The sequence below is a fragment of the Notothenia rossii genome, assembly GCF_949606895.1.
Source record: "Notothenia rossii genome assembly, chromosome: 5".
Taxonomy (NCBI): Eukaryota; Metazoa; Chordata; class Actinopteri; order Perciformes; family Nototheniidae; genus Notothenia; species Notothenia rossii.
In genome coordinates this window covers 88,577,046-88,596,354 of record NC_136903.1, presented here as the reverse complement: position 1 = coordinate 88,596,354, position 19,309 = coordinate 88,577,046, and the positions used below count along the sequence as shown (strand labels likewise).

General features: G+C 40.9%; 1 protein-coding gene across 1 annotated transcript in view; it reads right to left on the bottom strand.

The window, feature by feature from the left end:
- LOC307039860 (integrin alpha-5-like) overlaps positions 1-19,309 on the bottom strand; it is a 56,964-nt gene that overhangs the window by 23,656 nt on the left and 13,999 nt on the right. Inside the window, exons 10-17 of the mRNA XM_079682292.1 lie at positions 16,737-16,789; positions 12,887-13,089; positions 12,078-12,269; positions 11,237-11,282; positions 11,035-11,148; positions 9,262-9,317; positions 8,235-8,392; positions 5,223-5,360 (exon numbers count right to left, since the gene is read on the bottom strand). Of these exons, the coding sequence (XP_079538418.1) occupies positions 5,223-5,360; positions 8,235-8,392; positions 9,262-9,317; positions 11,035-11,148; positions 11,237-11,282; positions 12,078-12,269; positions 12,887-13,089; positions 16,737-16,789 (960 nt within the window). The remainder of the gene's footprint in view (positions 1-5,222; positions 5,361-8,234; positions 8,393-9,261; positions 9,318-11,034; positions 11,149-11,236; positions 11,283-12,077; positions 12,270-12,886; positions 13,090-16,736; positions 16,790-19,309) is intronic.

The following is a 19,309-nucleotide window of genomic DNA, read 5'->3' as shown; positions in this document are numbered from 1 at the left end:
GTATAGCTTGCAGGTTCAACCTCACACACTCTTTCTCTAACTTCCACACACACTCATATATATATATATCCCTGTCTACGTCACAACTTCCCGCCCTCCCCCGTCTGCTCCCCCAACTACAGGCCCGCACCTCAACCACCATGACGGTACAGCTCTATGATTGGAAGAGAGACGGGGGATGCCTGAGTGACACCCTCAGCATCCTATCAGGGTCGCTACAATACTTAATGGCATCACACCTTTGAGACTTAGCGGTGTTTACACGAGAACGAAACGGGTTGTATCTGCTACTTTTCTCTCGCGTATAGCCCGTTCGTTCACACCAGGCCGTAACCGCGGAAACGGACCCCGCAAACGATAACGGTTCCCAAGGTGGATAGATCTGCAACCGGAACGCTCTGGCGCGCCAAACGGCTCAGTGTGTACATCCTATACGATCATTTTCTGATAACGATGAAGCCATAGCCCCGCCTCTCCCCACCTCTGCTGCTCACTGCTGTAGCATGGTCAGTAGCTACTGTCAGTAGCTACTGACCATGCTACAGATGTTAGTGCACAATCTACAGCTCCTCTACCAAAACCATCAGCAACAAGTGGACATGGAGAATTACATGAACTACTACATGTTGCTAAATCCACCGCGGGGCATAACCTGAAGGGCAACCATGGCAACGATGCTCGGGGGTCTTCTTCGCTGCTTTAGGTGTATTTTGTGGCCGAAGTTACTACACCACTTACAGGCCCGGCATATGTACTACAGCGTCTCCAGTGGTCTCGTGTGAACGGACACGTTAAATGAGCCGAATGCGTGTGAACGGAAGACTTTTTTCATAACGAATTCGGTCCGTTTGCGCTCCCGTGTGAATGGGGTCTTACTTCTCTAGTTTCTGTATTTGATAGATAGAGAGTAGTTAATGTTCACACATATTGAAAAAGGTTTCCCAGGCCATGTAAAAATATATGGAAAAGTCCTAATGTGCTTTTTGGGGGTTTTCCCTCGGTTTTTGTGCATGTAAAGGGTCCCAAAGTTCCCTCCAAAGCTAGTGTCCCTTTCACCGTCAGCACCGGCAGTATGAGACAAATAAAGAGCTTTTTGAACATTAAAGCATGGAGACATGTCACAGTAGAGACACTAAATACTGACATGAACCTGGAAATTAGTTTAATTACATAAGAAGAAGGGAGGACACCAAGGGGTGAATTGTTTAGTGTCCTTAAAGGTTTCAAAGCTGAAAACACTTGGTTGTTTTCTGCTAAAAACAAGTACATGACTGCACACTCACGCACACTTTACCTTGTATCTCTCGCATAAGCATGTGCATGTTTCCAGGCTGTGTCTATGGTGGAGGAGACCGCTGGCAACATACATAAACAAACCACAACCAGATGTGTGTGAGTGGAGCGCCGCCCAAACCCAGACGGAGCTGTCAGTCCTCCCACTGTGTTTCTGCACAGCCATGACTCCTCTATAAACCGTCCAACTCTTCATGAAGGAGAGAAAACACTGATTCCTGACTCCTGAGATATTTCGTATTTTTGTATTTTATTAAACATGTTGCGTTGCTGGAGGAGCTCAGGTCAGAAGAATTTCATTGCCATTTCTACACCAAAAAACTGGTTCATGCACTCGTCTTCTCAAGACTAGATTACTGCAGTGCGCTCCTCTCCGGTCTCCCAGCCAAATCAATCGCCTTCAACTTGTCCAGAACAGCACAGCCAGTTCTCACCGGTGCAAAAAGGTCCGCACACATAACCCCCATACTTGCACAACTACACTGGCTCCCAGTCCACTACAGGATCCAGTTTAAGGTTCTGCTCCTCACTTACAAAGCCTTGAATGGACAAAGCCCAAAATAACTCTGTGACCTCATCCGTACCCAGACATCTACCCGCTCTCTACGCTGCAGCCACGCTCCTGTTCTTTACATCCCCCGCACACGTCTCCGAACAATGGGAGACCGAGCCTTCTGCTCATTCGCCCCGCGCCTCTGGAACTCCCTCCCAGATCAGCTGAGATCTGCCCCTTCCACCGAGGTCTTCAAAACCGGCGTTAAGACCCTCTTCTTTCGGCAGGCCTTCCAATAAACTTTGAGCATGGGACACCTGGAGTACTGCCATTTTTATCGCTATCTCCGACTTTTTCTTAAAGAGGACCTATCATGCAAACTGCACTTTTGGACGTCTTTTATACATGAATATGTGTCCCCGGTGTGTCAGGGAACTCACCAAGGGTCAGAAAACACAACCCTGCAATGGATCTGATACAGATTTGAAATTGAAACGGGAAGCTCCGCCTATATGGGCAACTCTCCACCTATCAGGGGAATAGGGGGTGGATGTGGCTTGGTAACAGCATGGTAACAGCATGGTAACAGCATGGTAACAGGATGGTAACAGCATGGTAACAGCATGGTAACAGCATGGTAACAGCATGGTAACATGACGCTCGTGCCTCGCCCCCCTCCTTTGCAGGGGGGCGTGGTCAGCTGCAGCTCATTTGCCACATAATCAGCCCTTGTGAAGACAGGGCTGAAATAGAGCAAATAGAGCGAAATGAGGCATGGCTAAAATGCATGATCTGTTTGGTATTTTGGAAAAAAAACTTCACAGACATGTTTTATATAGGTATGGCCCTACAATATATTATTAAAATATAGCTTGATAGGTCCACTTTAAATGTTTTATTTTAATTTAATTTTTTATTATTATTATTGTTTAATCTCTCAAATGTTATCAGTGTCCTTTGTTGTGAAGCGCTTCGAGATTTGTTTTGGCAGATGAGAAGCGCTATATCAAATTACATTTATTATTATTATTATTATTATTATTACTGTAGCTTTGTGCATATGTCAATAAAACCTCTGAATCTTGAATCCTTTACTTGAGTAAAAGTACAACAAATATGGTGTTAAAAAACTCCATTCAAAGTTAATGTACTGATTTCAAAAGTACAAAAGTATAAGCATCAAAATATACTTAAAATGCAAAAAGAAAAAGTAGTCATTTTGCACATATCAGCTGAATGCACTACAAGAATCAAAAGTAGAAGTATTTGTTATTTCATTAGGTTTAATATATTTGTATGTTTTATACATAAGAGCATTTTCGTACTAGTTCTAGTTTGTCAATGTGGACCAAATGAAGATACTAGAAATACTGTGATTAGTGGTACAGTACTGCATTATACCATATCAACATATCATGTGTTTTTATATGTAAAAAGTACCTACTGTAGGTGAAGTACAAAGTATGATATTTGCCTCTGAAAAGTAGTGGAGTAGAAGTTTAAAGCAGCGTTTTAGGGGAATACTCAAGTACAGTACATCAAAAGGCAGAATACTTAAGTAAATATACTTACTTTTCATAACTGCCCTCCACCTCTTACCATGTGGGCTTCGGCTATGGGGGGCCTTTACGATTGATGTCAGTTTTAATATGGCCGCCTGTAACCTCAGCCTTCCCCATTCAAATAAATCCCCTGTATGCAAACTGTAAACATCGGGACATGTGCTGTGGTATAGAGGCTGAAGCTGAAGTGTGTGTGAGTGCCGTTTGTTCACGATTTAAAATAGTTTGGTACCGTTTTGTAAAAGAAAGTTCATGACGCCATCTGTTCAGCTCTCTCTCGCTCCACTGGTGAGCGTTGTGGGGACTCTGTTTAGTTCATGACATGCAAGGCGAGCGGAAATACAAGTGTTGTGTGGATCAGACGCTCAGAGTGGTGATGTAGAATATAGATTCAGTGTATGACTCTACACAGACACACACTCCTTATCTTAGGAAGTTTGGAATAAAGACAGACAGTGCTTCATGGATTATTTTGGATTTCTCAACCTGGATATCTTTTTTTAGTTGCATTTGTTACACATCATGTTTAAAGTGGCCCTATTATTCAAATTTCCTGGTTCATATTTGTATTGTGTGTCTCTACTGGGACATGTCTCCATGCTTTAATGTTCAAAAAGCTCTTTATTTTCCTCATACTGCCTGTGCTGCAGCACCTCTTTTAACCCTCTGTCTGAAACCAGAGCCCAGCCTGCTCTGATTGGTTAGCTGACCGGCTCTGTTGTGATTGGTCAACCAGCTTAGAGATGTCCCGCATCTTAGCCTATCACGTGCAATGTGTTGGAGTGCTAGCCAAAAGAAGCGCGAGTGTTACTAAGTGATGTCACTATGTGCAGGAAGTAAACAAAGGAGTCCAATGGAGGCGTTGCAGGCAGTATTTGTGGAGAGAAACTTCTTCTGGAGGAAACACAGGGATTTTAGCCTCTGCAGACCATTTACATACACACAAACCTAGGGAAAAACCCCCAAGAAGCCTAAACTAGAATTTCCATATCATCTTTCATGGCCTGGGAACATTAAATACTCTCTATGAAATACAGAAACTAGAGAAGGAAGTCTCAAAGGTGTGATGGGAAAGCTACTTTGTGCATGTGTCAGTTTTCATGTTTTATTTCAGAGTCTATGCAGGAATCCTGAAGTCAAATGTAAAACCTTTTAAGACCTTTTCTAAGACCCTTTCCATACATTTTAAGACCTCATCGCCACTTTGAGTTTTAACCGGTTACCTTGGCAACACACTTTACCTCACATTGACTATATACAGTATTGATTATCCTTCCTCCTTATCTTCCAACCATTTGGACGCAGACTTGCATTTCCCCATAACGATGTTGCTTAGCAACCGGCGTAAACAGACCTTCGCGTGCTATCAAGCAGTGAGCGTGCGATGTCCTGTTCAGATGACGTCAAATCCAACGGGATGCCATAAATAAACTACACAGAATCACACTACACACCTACGCAATGATTACATTCAGCCAGACTGTAGAATACAACCTCTTTGGACAATTCATATACTTATTGAAAACAAGCTACACAATGTAATACCTTGGAAAATGCCGTTTAATTCTTTTTAATAGCCTTCATTTTCGCTGAATTGATTTATCAACTTGTAATACTTTTTAAAACCCCACGGACACCCTGTGTTTACATGCACAAAAAACCTATAGAACACACCATAGGAAACGGGAAACCCCAAATGCACAATAGGGCCTCTTTAAAAATACTGAAGCTGTCAACTATGCCATGGAATAAACCTTAATGAAATGTATTTAAAGATGTTGGAGCCCACTGAATACATGACGTAACGTACTGCGTGACACTCATTGTGGCGTTGGTTTTACGAGGTACTTTGTATCATGAGTTAATATACATACCTTCTGCTCTATTCGCTGCTCCGTCTCATAATTCAGGATCGGTCTGAGGCCATGCTGGTCCTCCGGGGCCTCGGGATCCAGACTGAAGTTCAGGCTGATGAAAATGGGAGAGAGTTTATCCCGAAACTCCTCTTCCCCCTGCACACAGAGAGAGAGAGATGCAACCGGCCAAATGAGTTCTTTTCTGGTTTATTTATATCTAAAAGAATCACAGACTTCGGAAAATATGGTTAAAATGTGTCAGCATTTTGGGATTTCCAACATTTTAGTTACTTTTATTATGAAACCCTCCTTTGAAAAACATTTAGAAGAAAAATGTTGATGGATTAAACAAAATCAGAAGCAGATGTTACAGTCACTATTGGCCTATCTGTAGTATTAAAGAAACCCTATGATGCTTTTGGGGTTTTATCTTTCCTGTGGTGTGTTACAGGTATGTAGGTTTTTGTGACTACTTTTGTTTACTTCAAGAACATAGTGACATCACTGTGGAACACTCTCAGAGGACTCTACATACTGATATACACCTGAACATTAGCAGGACAGGACTCTTTAAAGTAGAGACACTACAAACTGATATACACCTGAACATCAGCAGGAGAGGACTCTTTAAAGTAGAGACACTACAAACTGATATACACCTGAACATCAGCAGGAGAGGACTCTTTAAAGTAGAGACACTACATACTGATATACACCTGAACATCAGCAGGTGAGGACTCTTTAAAGTAGAGACACTACATACTGATATACACCTGAACATCAGCAGGAGAGGACTCTTTAAAGTAGAGACACTACATACTGATATACACCTGAACATCAGCAGAAGAGAACTCTTTAAAGTAGAGACACTACATACTGATATACACCTGAACATCAGCAGGAGAGGACTCTTTAAAGTAGAGACACAACATACTGATATACACCTGAACATCAGCAGGAGAGGACTCTTTAAAGTAGAGACACTACATACTGATATACACCTGAACATCAGCAGGAGAGGACTCTTTAAAGTAGAGACACTACATACTGATATAAACCTGAACATCAGCAGGAGAGGACTCTTTAAAGTAGAGACACTACATACTGATATACACCTGAACATCAGCAGGAGAGGACTCTTTAAAGTAGAGACACTACATACTGATATACACCTGAACATCAGCAGGAGAGGACTCTTTAAAGTAGAGACACTACATACTGATATACACCTGAACATCAGCAGGAGAGGACTCTTTAAAGTAGAGACACTACATACTGATATACACCTGAACATCAGCAGGAGAGGACTCTTTAAAGTAGAGACACTACACACTGATATACACCTGAACATCAGCAGGAGAGGACTCTTTAAAGTAGAGACTCTACATACTGATATACACCTGAACATCAGCAGGAGAGGACTCTTTAAAGTAGAGACACTACATACTGATATACACCTGCACATCAGCAGGAGAGGACTCTTTAAAGTATATACACTACATACTGATATACACCTGAACATCAGCAGGAGAGGATGGGGCTTTTTAAATACTGTTTAACCAACAACAATGGTATGGCCCCTTTAAAGGAACACATGGTGTATAAACAGTTTGACAAATGAGGGGATGTTGGTGCATTTCTACTCAAAACATCTCTCATCCCGTCAAAGAGTAAAGTGCTCCGATCATTATTTCGTTACAATGAACGTCTACACATATGACCTAAGTGTTTTTGGCAGGCATTTACTTTGATCAGGTCACCATTGAGTGATGAGAAGATTGGTACTGTACCGGTTTCACCTCAAACATCACTTCAAACAGCAACTTCAAACCCTGTCTATTAGGAAAGGACTTTAACCTGCCAGCGGGTTAACTACAGTCACCTGGGGCTGCAGGTGCAACACAGCCACTGATTAGATGGGGCCGGGAATAACAAGCGGAACATTTGTGAAAGATAAATAAGGCATTTTGAGAGGCTTGAGATGATTGGCCTGAAAGAAAACTTAAAATAACTTAAAGTTCATGAACAATCCGTCTAGTTTTCAATGTCAGTGCAGTGCAATGCTAAGACTACACGAAAAGCAATGGGATTTTTCCATTTGATGTGATTTTGTGTCACCATCGCGAGGCTAAGGGTGGCTTATGTTTGGCGTGATGACATTTAGTAGTTTATTTAGTCACTTGTTGGCAACCGCTCTTTAAAGACACATAGAAGCTTCGGACATTCATGTAAGAAGGAGTATTTACTGACATGTTTTAAACAAAGAATCTCTTCAGCTTGTGTTGGACACAGACCTTTTCTTAGGCTTCTAACGTTAGACTTGGAGACTAAAATGTGAACTCATTCTAAACTCATTCTTGCACCACTTTATAGTAGGTTTAAAACATGTCAAAAGAAGCTGGGAGAAGGGGGTTAATATTGTGCGGAAAAGCTCAGAATTATTCAGATAACATTCTTTACTATTTTTTTTAGGTTGAAGTGGAAAAAAAAAAAAAAAAAATCACACTTTAGCGAAGAAAAAATCTGAAATTCTCTAAGGTGCTACAAAAAGATATTACAAATCCCTGAGAGGCAGCTACTTGACTGTATACATACTGAAGTAGGATTAACAACATGTAAAAAGAAGCTGGGGGAGGGGGGCAATATTGTGAGGAAAACCTTTTTCAAAAATTGTTTTTGAGGTTTAAGCGAAAACTTAAAAAATATTAAAAAATCTCACTTTAGCGAGAACACATCTGACATGTTCTAAGGTGCTACAAAAACACATGTAATATCTCTAGAGGAAGCTGTGTGACTGTCCCGCAGGTAGATCCTGGTCTGTATACATTGTAGGTTTAAAAACATGTAAAAATAAGCTGGGGGAGGGGGGCCATATTGTGAGGAAAACCTTTTTCAAAAATTGTGTTTGAGGTTGAAGGAAAAAACGTATAAAGCATAAAAAAATCTCACTTTAGCGAGAACACATCTGACATTTTCTAAGGTGCTACAAAAACACATGTTATCTCTCATAGAGGAAGCTGTGTGACTGACCCGCAGGTAGATCCTGGTCTCATGGCACGAGCGTTCTCCGTTCTCCAGGCTGAGGGTCTTCAGCAGAAAAGGCTGCTGGCTGTCCAGGAACAAAGTCCTCCTGATGGACTCCTTCTGGCTCAGCTTCACGCTGTCCAGCTGGACCTCCACCACAAAGCCTTGGAGATACACACATATTAAAACACGCAAGGTAAGAATGTAGTGAACATGCTCTGTAGATCTATATGGCTGTTTATACGCATACAATATATTATACATACAAAACATGCATATTCAGAAGCACACATATATTTGCGTAAACAGTATACTCTTCTGGAATTTTACTATTGTCAATACTGGCTGCCAATGGGTGCAATATTCACTGTTATTCGTAATACACACATTATTTTAATAGAATCTATTCATCTTTTATTACCAAGGATGTGTGCTTATTTGATTTATTATTATTATATATGCAAATGCACACACATATGAAGTGGTAAACGTTCATATAAACCACCTGTATGTGCTGTTCACAGAATGAGTGCATTGTTGCAGCCCACATGACAGCAACTATGCAGAGAACACAGACAACACACACCGGTGCACTTTAAGTAAACACACACACACTTTTCTAAACTGCTGCAGCCCACCAAGTTACCCTCTGTTTACAGGACTGTTCTTTTATCTTGATCCTAACTGGCAAATTGACCACAGAGAAGAAGTCCAGCAGACTTGTGGCTGCGCAAGGAAAGCAAGGTAATAGGGACCATGTGTGTGTGTGTGTGTGTGTGTGTGTGTGTGTGTGTGTGTGTGTGTGTGTGTGTGTGTGTGTGTGTGTGTGTGTGTGTGTGTGTGTGTGTGTGTGTGTGTGTGTGTGTGTGTGTGTGTGTGTGTGTGTGTGTGTGTGTGTGTGTGTGTGTGTGTGTGTGTGTGTGTGTGTGTGTGTGTGTGTGTGTGTGTGTGTGTGTGTGTGTGTGTGTGTGTGTGTGTGTGTGTGTGTGTGTGTGTGTGTGTGTGTGTGTGTGTGTGTGTGTGTGTGCCTCACCTAGATGAGAGGGGAGGTGCTTCCCATTAGCCAGCAGGCAGAAACCGATGCTGACACTGGAGGTTGAACACAGACAGAAATATGAAGAACAAAAACTTCAACACTAATCTCAGACAGATGTGTTTACACTGATTTGAGGAACTTCTGTATATCCATTTCTTTTCATGAAATCAAACCCCACGTTCAATAGTATTTATGCACAAAGGTTTTTCTGGAATTGGCATTCAATGTATTTACAGAGAGTAATTACCTCTCTATGGAGAAGTTAGTCACAGGTTTTCAATGAAGACATTTTACATTTCTTAAAAAATCTGTTAAACCATTTTGTCACTAAATCACATTGATTACAAACGGAGGTCACTCGGTCATTGACACTATTTACTACTGCATGGCTCAGGACTAATCATTAATTTGTCAGACTGATTGTTACACAGCTTAGTGGAATACTCGATTCTGATTGGTCAATTTCGACATTCCAGAGGTCTGCTATTTTTCGCTAGGAGATCGTTGCTAAGGAGAGCACACCGTTGCGAAGGAGGACGCTCTAAACACTGACTACAGTCAAATAAAACCAGTCATTATCAGTACAGCGATCTGCTGGATCAAGACTCCTCAAAGTAACCAACGATTGCTACAGTACTTCCTGCTGTTGTTTACAAAACTAATGTTGCTGTTACCAAGGGTGTAACCATATAAAACAGGCTAGAAATCTTAATGGTCACAACTCTTAGTTCGAAATCCTTAAAGTAATCAATGCCTGGAATCTTGTAAACGTTCACAAACAGTTACTTATTCCTTTTGAGGAAAGTTAAATCCCTTTTCCAACCTTTTCAATGTTAATAATAACCACTCTCTCCACCATTTCATCTTTTCATACGACTACTCCACCTTTCTTCCACTTCCTCCTTTCATCCCCTTTTTGTTACCACAGCAGCAAAAACACCAATAAACACAAAAGACGTACTTGTATTAACCTAAATGGCAACATGTTAGGTGGTTTGGTAAAAGCCTCTTACGTCAGTCTCGAAATGTTCCGGTTAGCGCAATGGTTAAACTGAATTCGTGGAAAGAGCTTCATTGGGATCGAAAGCAGGCTAAAATGTTCCCCTTTTCTTTCACTGGGTCTAAGAATACCGAGTGTGTAGTTCGGAGCGGCTCAAACAGGAAACTGGCATTAGTCATTCTGGAGAGGAAAAGTTTGGAAAGCTGAAACTGAACAAAGACGTGTGTTTCATGACATTGGTAAGACTTCCCATGTTCTGTTATTGTCGAGGAGCTCTTAAACCTCTCGCAAGATTTTTCTTAAATCGTTAAAGATATTTCCGTATAATCTTCCTGTTAAGATTCAAATTGAAAGCTCCACTTGTACATTTTATAGGACATGGCAACCGTTTCTAACGTACATGGAAAGTTTGAAACTGTCTACTCTTCCCAAACTGATTCTTCTTTTTTTTTTTTTTTTTTTTTTTTAACTGAATTAGAACACAGATTTAAGTCAACCATGACTAACATTTATCTCGACCTTATGTGTTTTGTTGTTGTTGTTGTTGTTGTTGTTGTTTAGTTTTTTGTGCTGTGATTTCAACCATCTGTTTGTCTATCATTTTAAAATGTGTTTGTACTATTAATCTTGTCTTTATTCTGTTTGCGGGGGTTAAAAAAAATGGACACCCTGCACACATGTTGTTTTTGTCATTGAAACTGTATGTGTTGTTAAAAAAGTAAAAAAAAAGAATTCAAATGGAAAATAAGGAAAATAGTTGACGTCCATACCATGACACGGTGGTGGTTTCAGTCCCTGTGATCAGCTCACAAGTCTTCTCCTCGTGGTTAAACATGGTCGGCTGCACCGTGAGAGAAGCACTGGCGCTCACTATCGGTCGAGCTCTGATGAAGAGACGGAGAATGAAGGCATTAGAGTGAAAAGAAGCGTAGAGATACTGTTGTAACTATACTACAAGTTGTGTTCACATACCTGTATAAAACTGCTTTATCAGCCCCAAAAGCACCAACTATCAGATCTGCAAGAAGGGAAAATTGCATGAAGATATTAGAGCAGAGGGCAAAGTGTAAAGGGATATATCAGATCGTTTAGTTTGGTGGGGGTAACGATCAACATTCAGTGCATTACATTTGTAGAAATAGTACCAGGATAGGAGTAGACGGGGGGCATCAAAACATATTTTTTGTTGAGTTAAAGAAAGGCCCACCTCCCAAAATAATACTAAGTTTAAGTGTGTAATATAATTTGATTTTTTTACCTTTTTTACCTTGAAGTTAGACAGCCATTTGTGACGGGAACATGTTACCTTTATCGAGCAGTTTCTGGGTTCTGCCAGGTCAATTATTGATTTTTTTAAAGAAGCTTTGGTTGCTTTGGTGAGGGCAAAGATGTCCAATATGGCTTCAGTTCCCTGTAGTAAAAGGCTCTCTGACAGCAAGGTTGGGTGTTCAAAATAATCTAAATATAGCCTATACTTATGTTGTATGTGACGGGACTACGGATGGAAATGAGCTCAAAGCTAAAATCCGGCTCATTTACATTTCAAAGCATTATTTTGTTTAAAATGTTCATTACTGTGCCTTGTCCCGGTTCAAATAAACGATTAACTGAAAAATACCTAAACTGATATTGATTTTTTTTAAGTGGCTTAAATCTGTTTTGCTGCTGCTCCCATGCAGACTGATGGAGCCGTGCCAACCGCCTGTAGGCAATGCACTGAATATGGATAAGTTAAGTACCTAATTCAACCCCACTTGAACCCCATTGAAAAATCAAAACAATCCATTGAATAAATCATTGATTTCTGCAGCACCTGGATAGCCGTTTTGATCGAGGTCGCTGTTGCCTCGCAGGGAAAAACCAAAACTTGCTGGGAAAGAGCTGGAAGCCCATTGGCCGGAGAGAGTCTGAGTGGGCGTGTCTATCAGTCCTTCAGCAAAGCCATTATAAATGAGAACCAATCCCTGCTGGTCGTCCCCTCCATAGGGACAGCCGATGGCCATGTCTGTTGAAGCGAACATCAAAACACGATATTCAGAATTTCATGTTTTCTCAAATACTGTATTTACTCGGTATATCTCACACACACATCTCCATTTTAAGTCTGAAGCTGAAGCCTACATTCAGAGTTGTATGCTGACAATGTAGCTTTTTATAAGCTAGCTACAAAAAATGTAGTGATCTCTCAACTACGACTGCATTCTCAGGTTGCTTATCGAACCGAGGAGGTCTTGGCTAAGCTGTTTCAGCCAGCGATTATCAGTGGGATAATGCGCTGAACTTATTGCGCTGAATTTTGAATCAGGGGATAGCAAGTTCAAGTCCCACTGCAGTCAGCATGTCGTTGTCCTGTGGGGATTGTCCACAGTACTGAATGTATGAAGGTCGCTTTGGATTAAAGCGTCTAACAAGTGACATGTAAGGTCATTTTCGACTGGTAGTCAAGATTACTTGCTATTGAGATGTTGATATTTTTAAATGTTTATTTCTAGTCTTTTACTTTTATTGTACAATGCCATGTCTTTGTATGCTGCTACAACACAAACATTTCCCAACTTGGGGTCAATAAAGTACTTATTTTAGTTTTATGGTGATGAACTTCTTCATATGTAGCAGACCTACCGTTGAATCCGTCCTGGTTGAGATCCCCCAGCGGAGCCAGCGAGGTGCCGAAGCGGCTGAAAGCCTGTTGACCAATCAGATGGCTCGGCTCCAGCATCAGAGGGCCTCTCTGCAGGTAAACATACACCTTCCCCAGCTCCTCCAGACGACCATCGGACCCTCGACGCATGAACATCGGAGCGCCCACTATCAGGTCATCCAAACTGGGAAGACAAAGGGAAGAGAGATTAAGACTTTGGCAGACGTCCAAACTGGCAACAGTAATAAGTGATTAACATTTGAGTATATCAGCTTAAACATACTTTAAGGAGTTGTTCACTGGTTGAGCAATCTCAATTGAATACTGACTTTTAAATCCAGGCTGAAGACTTTCTTTTTGTCGCTGCTTTTAATTGAACTATTCACATCTCACCCTGCACTGTAACTATTATTCATTATCTTTGCTTTTTAATGTTTCTAATGTGTTTCATGCTCTTAAAGTCTTTCATTTTGGTAAAGCACTTTCAATTGCCCTGTGTTGAAAAGTGCTATATAAATAAACTTGCCTTGATGATTCACTATGACCTACTTAAGAACCCCAGAGAGAAACATTTCTATATTATAAACTTCCTTAAAGCCTGTCACCATGTCTGAGTCTTTTCAAAATGATAAAAAAAGATTTGCAACACTTGCATCGTAAGTGTTTACATTTACACAGGCAGAGTTAAACAGTAATATGTTAGCCAGTTAAAAGCAAGCACAGGGATATTTGTCTTCAGAGAATTGTATGTCTTCATGTTTTGTGTTCATTGCTGATCCTAAAGTAGGAAATAAAAAGCTAAAAGGAACTGTGATCGAGCCCCGACAAAAACAACCGCGGTCAATCATTTGATAACTTTCCGGATATGTAAGGATTCAAAATTACTACAAGATCCTGCTTTGCCCTTTTTACTTATTCAGGGTACATGCAGGAATCCTGAAGTCAGATGTAAAACCTTTTAAGACCTTTTTTAAGACCCTTTCCATACATTTTAAGTCCTCATCGCCACTTGGAGTTTTAACCGGTTACCTTGGCAACACACTTTACCTCACATTGACTATATACAGTATTGATTGTCCTTCCTCCTTATCTTCCAACCATTTGGACGCAGACTTGCATTTCCCCATAACGATGTTGCTTAGCAACCGGCGTAAACGGACCTCCGCGCGCTATCAAGCAGTGAGCGTGCAATGTCCTGTTCAGATGACGTCAAACCCAACGGGATGCCATAAATAAACTACACAGAATCACACTACACACCTATGCAATGATTACATTCAGGCAGACTGTAGAATACAACCTCTTTGGACAATTTATATACTTATTAAAAACAAGCTACAAAACGTAATACCTTGGAAAATGCTGTTTCATATTTTTTAATAGCCTTCATTTTCGCTGAATTGATTTATCAACTTTAAAATACTTTTTAAGTCCCCGCGGACCCCCTGTTATTGACTAAGTATGTAATATGTGGTTTTACAGCAATGCCGTTGGTGGCTAAAACACAGCTAGCTAAAGCTTTGGCTAGCTTCAGTTGAATGTAACTAACATTAGCCACATTTCTTGAGCAAAGGAAGAACCAGCTAAGCTTTCTGTGATTGTTTGTGCTGCTCTGCATTTTGAAATAATTGAAAAAGTATTAAAATAAGCAGTTTTTCGAATTAACTCGCTTCCAAAACAAGTGCGCAAGTTAGCGAACTTTAAAACACACTAAGAATAAGTTCTGACTGATGATAGAATAGTGATTTTGGGGAAGTGAAATCAACAAAAGGAGGAAACTGAGGGTATTTTCAGAAAAGTTCATGACACATTCGAGATTGACAGGGTGGCTGAGCATGAGCCTGGGAAACTTTTGCTTCAGTTTCAGTGACCTCATGTTTGCCGTTACACTTATTTCCCCCATTATGTCTCTATTTTGACAGTTTTTACCATCATCTGTCCCACCCTCACCCTAGCCAAATAAAGGTTAATCTTCGTCTTAGTTTGATCTCAAAATAGTAAAGAAAACAGAACTAAAAAGTGAAAGATATAAATCTGTAGACTGTCTGTCAGATAAACACTATGAAGGGACAAAAAGGAACAAAGATTCTCTCTCTTTTTGATCCATTTCTATAAAAACCTGTCTGAAAATGAGCTGATCAGATTTTGGCCACTTTATGATGTCATAACGATGTTTTGGCTTGAGTAACCATTAGCCAATCAGTAAACAAGGTAACCCAAATTCAAAGTAGGATTTTAAAGGTCCCCTATCATACTGTTTTTCATCAATATATTATAGCTCTCAGATATATACAAAACGTGTCTCTGAAGTGTTTGGCTCCAAACACCAAACAGGTCATTGCAGCATTACCCATAATCCCCTCTGTTTCAGACCTGTTTCCAAAGAGCTGATTCTCTGTCTGTTACTTTAGATGAAAATAAGGAGCCCCTCCCCACGCCCCTCTGAGAGAGATTTGGTTAGAAAGAACACAATAGGCGCTTTCACACCAAGTACTTTGGCGTACTTAGTTCATCAGTTCTCTTTAGTTCTCATGAACTAAGTGCAGATCGCGTTCACACCGGATTAAGTCCGTGAGGGAGGATTAGGCAAATGAAGCCGCTGACGTCACTTCTTCTTCTTCTGCTTTGGGTTTACTGGCAGGGCGCAAACTTCACGGCGTATACTGCCACCCGAAGTCCCCGGCCGGAAGTCCCCGGAGTTGGGGACTGGCTTCAGTAGAAGATGCTGGGACTCCCAGCAGCTTCTACTGAAGCCTTCCGAGTAAATCGCCAGAACGCCGACACCTCCTCATCTCCACCGCTCCCACGTTTTTTTTTGTGTTGCCATAAGTTAGTTAGCCAATCAGACACAGGAACCTGTTTCTCCCACGAAAGTCCCTGCTCTCTAGCAGGGACTGAAAAGGGGGTGAAAAGGTTCTCATGAACTAAGTTCTAGCTCCGGATAGTTTTTGGTGTGAACGCACATTTTCGGAACTATATCAGAACTAAAGTGGGAAAAGTAATCCGGTGTGAAAGCGCCTAATGGTGCTCTAGAAGGAGATTCAGGTGATAAGGGGGGGGGGGGGGGGTTACCATGGTTGCTGATTGGATAATGGTTAAACAAGACAAAAACAATGTTATGACATCATAAAGTGGCCAAAATCTGATCAGCTCATTTTCAGACAAGTTTTTATAGAAATGGATCAGGACAAAAAGAGAGAGAATCTTTGTTCCTGAAACTTTCAGAGTCTCTTTCCACAGAGGGGACACATGTTGATGTAGAAGAGACATGAAGAAGAGGGGATACATGTTGATGTAGAAGAGACATGAAGAAGAGGGGACACATGTTGATGTAGAAGAGACATGAAGAAGAGGGGACACATGTTGATATAGAAGAGACATGAAGAAGAGGGGACACATGTTGATGTAGAAGAGACATGAAGAAGAGGGGACACATCTTGATGTAGAAGAGACATGAAGAAGAGGGGACACATGTTGATGTAGAAGAGACATGAAGAAGAGGGGACACATGTTCATGTAGAAGAGACATGAAGAAGAGGGGACACATGTTGATGTAGAAGAGACATGAAGAAGAGGGGACAAATGTTGATGTAGGAGAGACATGAAGAAGAGGGGACACATGTTGATGTAGAAGAGACATGAAGAAGAGGGGACACATGTTGATGTAGAAGAGACATGAAGAAGAGGGGACACATGTTGATGTAGGAGAGACATGGAGAAGAGGGGACACATGTTGATGTAGAAGAGACATGAAGAAGTGGGTTTTGCATAATAGGTGACCTTTAAAATGTTGTTAATTTTGTCTCCAGTATAAATGAGCCATCCACTCACCCGTCGTTGTTGATGTCGGTCGCTGCCACTGCGTATCCGAAGTAAGACCCCATCTGGAACGCATTACAAAAAAGACCGAGTTAGCCTGTAATCACACCACGGTGCACAGATCCCTTTCTTTTTCTTTCATTTCTTTCTCCATGCCCTTTTTTCCTCTTCTGTACTCTCCTTCACCAGCCCCAGAAGCTTTCCTCTTCAATCTCTCAATCCCAAAATCCCCTGGGGTCTCCTCTTCTCTCCCTTTTCATGGAGCTCAGTGTTCGAGCTTCTGTAAGAGGAAGGGGGTCCTGGGATCAGGAGTTCAAACCCCTTTAAAACTCACTCGGAGTAATACACATGAGCCTTGGGTTTTTCCGGTTACATTTCATACCATATGATAAATTAGGGTCAGGTTACATCCTTTAGCGAGTATTGTTTCAAAGTGATATGTACACAGAGATTGGAGACCCTTGTGAAAAATGAGACAAAATATCAGGGTTGTCTTCCTGTGCCACACATGCAGAACAGCTCGTATCCACATAAATCAAACTAATGATCTGGACAAAGTTCAGATTCATTGCGATGTCCCGTAAGAAGCTTTGCCAGATAGATTTACACTCTTAATAATATGATCTCCGCTTCCTGTAGAGCTGAACCACAGAGATTGTTTACCTGAGCTCAAGTGATATCAGGGAGCCTAGAAATAACATGACATATAATAAGGAAGTAACTTACACTTCAGTAGTAAATAGTGGTTAAGCCCAACATTGACATATTACCTTTGGGTTGATATGGTGAACAAAGGTAGATGCAGATACAGACACAAAACTATGTATGTCGATTACCTCTTCCGCATTGTTCTTGTTGTTTTATTTTAGTATTATAAAAATATATCGTATGGCCACTTACCTGTATAGTAATTTTATCTAAAGAACTCTAGGAATAAATCACCTGTATCCTTTCCCTCAAGAAATGCTTTTTTTGGCTCTGTTGTTTAAGTTATATTGAGAAGCGTCTTTTTTTTTTTTTATAAATGTTTTTGGTTTCGTTAGTGTGGGCATGTGCGGGTGGAGGGAGGGAGGGGGGAGTGTAGTGAGTGTACTGTGATATTACAATATATGAAATGGCATCGATTATTGTACACTATAATGAAATAAAAAGACTTGTAAAAAATTTTTTTAAAATGCTTTTTTTGAAACCAATGCTGCATTTCTTCTGCATAGTGAAGCTTGGCTCTAACCAATTAGACCTGCTTTTACTTTTATATTTCCAAAAGTTGTGATTGTGCTTTCCAGGAACCATCTCAGTTGGGGTTCCAAGTAAGTTGAAATGTACATAAAATAAGTTGAAAGTCTGCAGACCAGTATCAGCGAGGATTGTCACAAAAGCTAAACCTGCACAAAACCATCCTGTGCCGATCAAGCCAAGCTAACGTCAAACTGCAACCACAACTTTTGTATCGCTTAACTCAAGTTCTCAAAATGGCAAGCCCCCAAAACTACGCTCTACAAAGACTTTCTGCTGTTTGGATACCATTGAAAGGATCCAGCGAGTCTTGCATTTAAGATCATCTTGCGGTAGTTTGAAACTGGCGATCCTAAGGCTATGATTTGGTGGTACTGAAGGGGAACCACAACAAGAGGAAAACAAAACAGAGAAAGCATAAAATAAATGAATGTATAATTGTATAATATGATTAAATTGAAATGCATTTTAACAAAGAACAAATTCAATACTTAAAATCAAGATACTTCTCATTGAAAATCATGAGCGATCAAAACTTCAAGCCAATAAAACCAGAACAGTCTTCTTCAACTTCTTCAACAATAACGATCAGATACCTCTAGAGATTTCAAGTGAAAAGCTACTTTGGTAAAAACAGCATGGTCCCTGAGGCATGGCACATTGTTCTGTGATTTGGAAACACACATTTTTTTTGTAGGCCAATGACACTTGGCTGTACAGAAGAAATATTGTTTACTGGCTTAAAAAAATGACAAGATTTAAGGTTTCATTCACCAAACAATAGGGGCCTCTTTCACAAAGACCCTCTGGGGGGGTTTTGCAGCTGACTACACAGAGAGCAGAGAGTCCATTAGTTTACCTCTGAACTCTCGCTTTGACTTAACAGTTTACTCAGCGCTTTGAGACTGACACCTCTGAGCTGATGACCTCCCACACTGCACACACACATATCATGTATACATCACTTCAGGGGACATTACATTGACTTAGATGCATTTCCTGGAGACTTAACTTAACCTTAACCAGAACCAACACATGCCTAACCTTAACCCTAAACCTAACCAAGTCTTCACCCTAAAATTAATGATACCGACCTCCATTTTGTCCCCATAAGGGAGGTGAGTCCCTGCACGTGACTATGTAAACAGATTTAGGTCCCCACAAGTATAGTAATGCTAGGCCACACACACACACACACACACACACACACACACACACACACACACACACACACACACACACACACACACACACACACACACACACACACACACACACACACACACACACACACACACACACACACACACACACACTTTCTCATGTGTCTGGGGTCACATTCTCTGTCT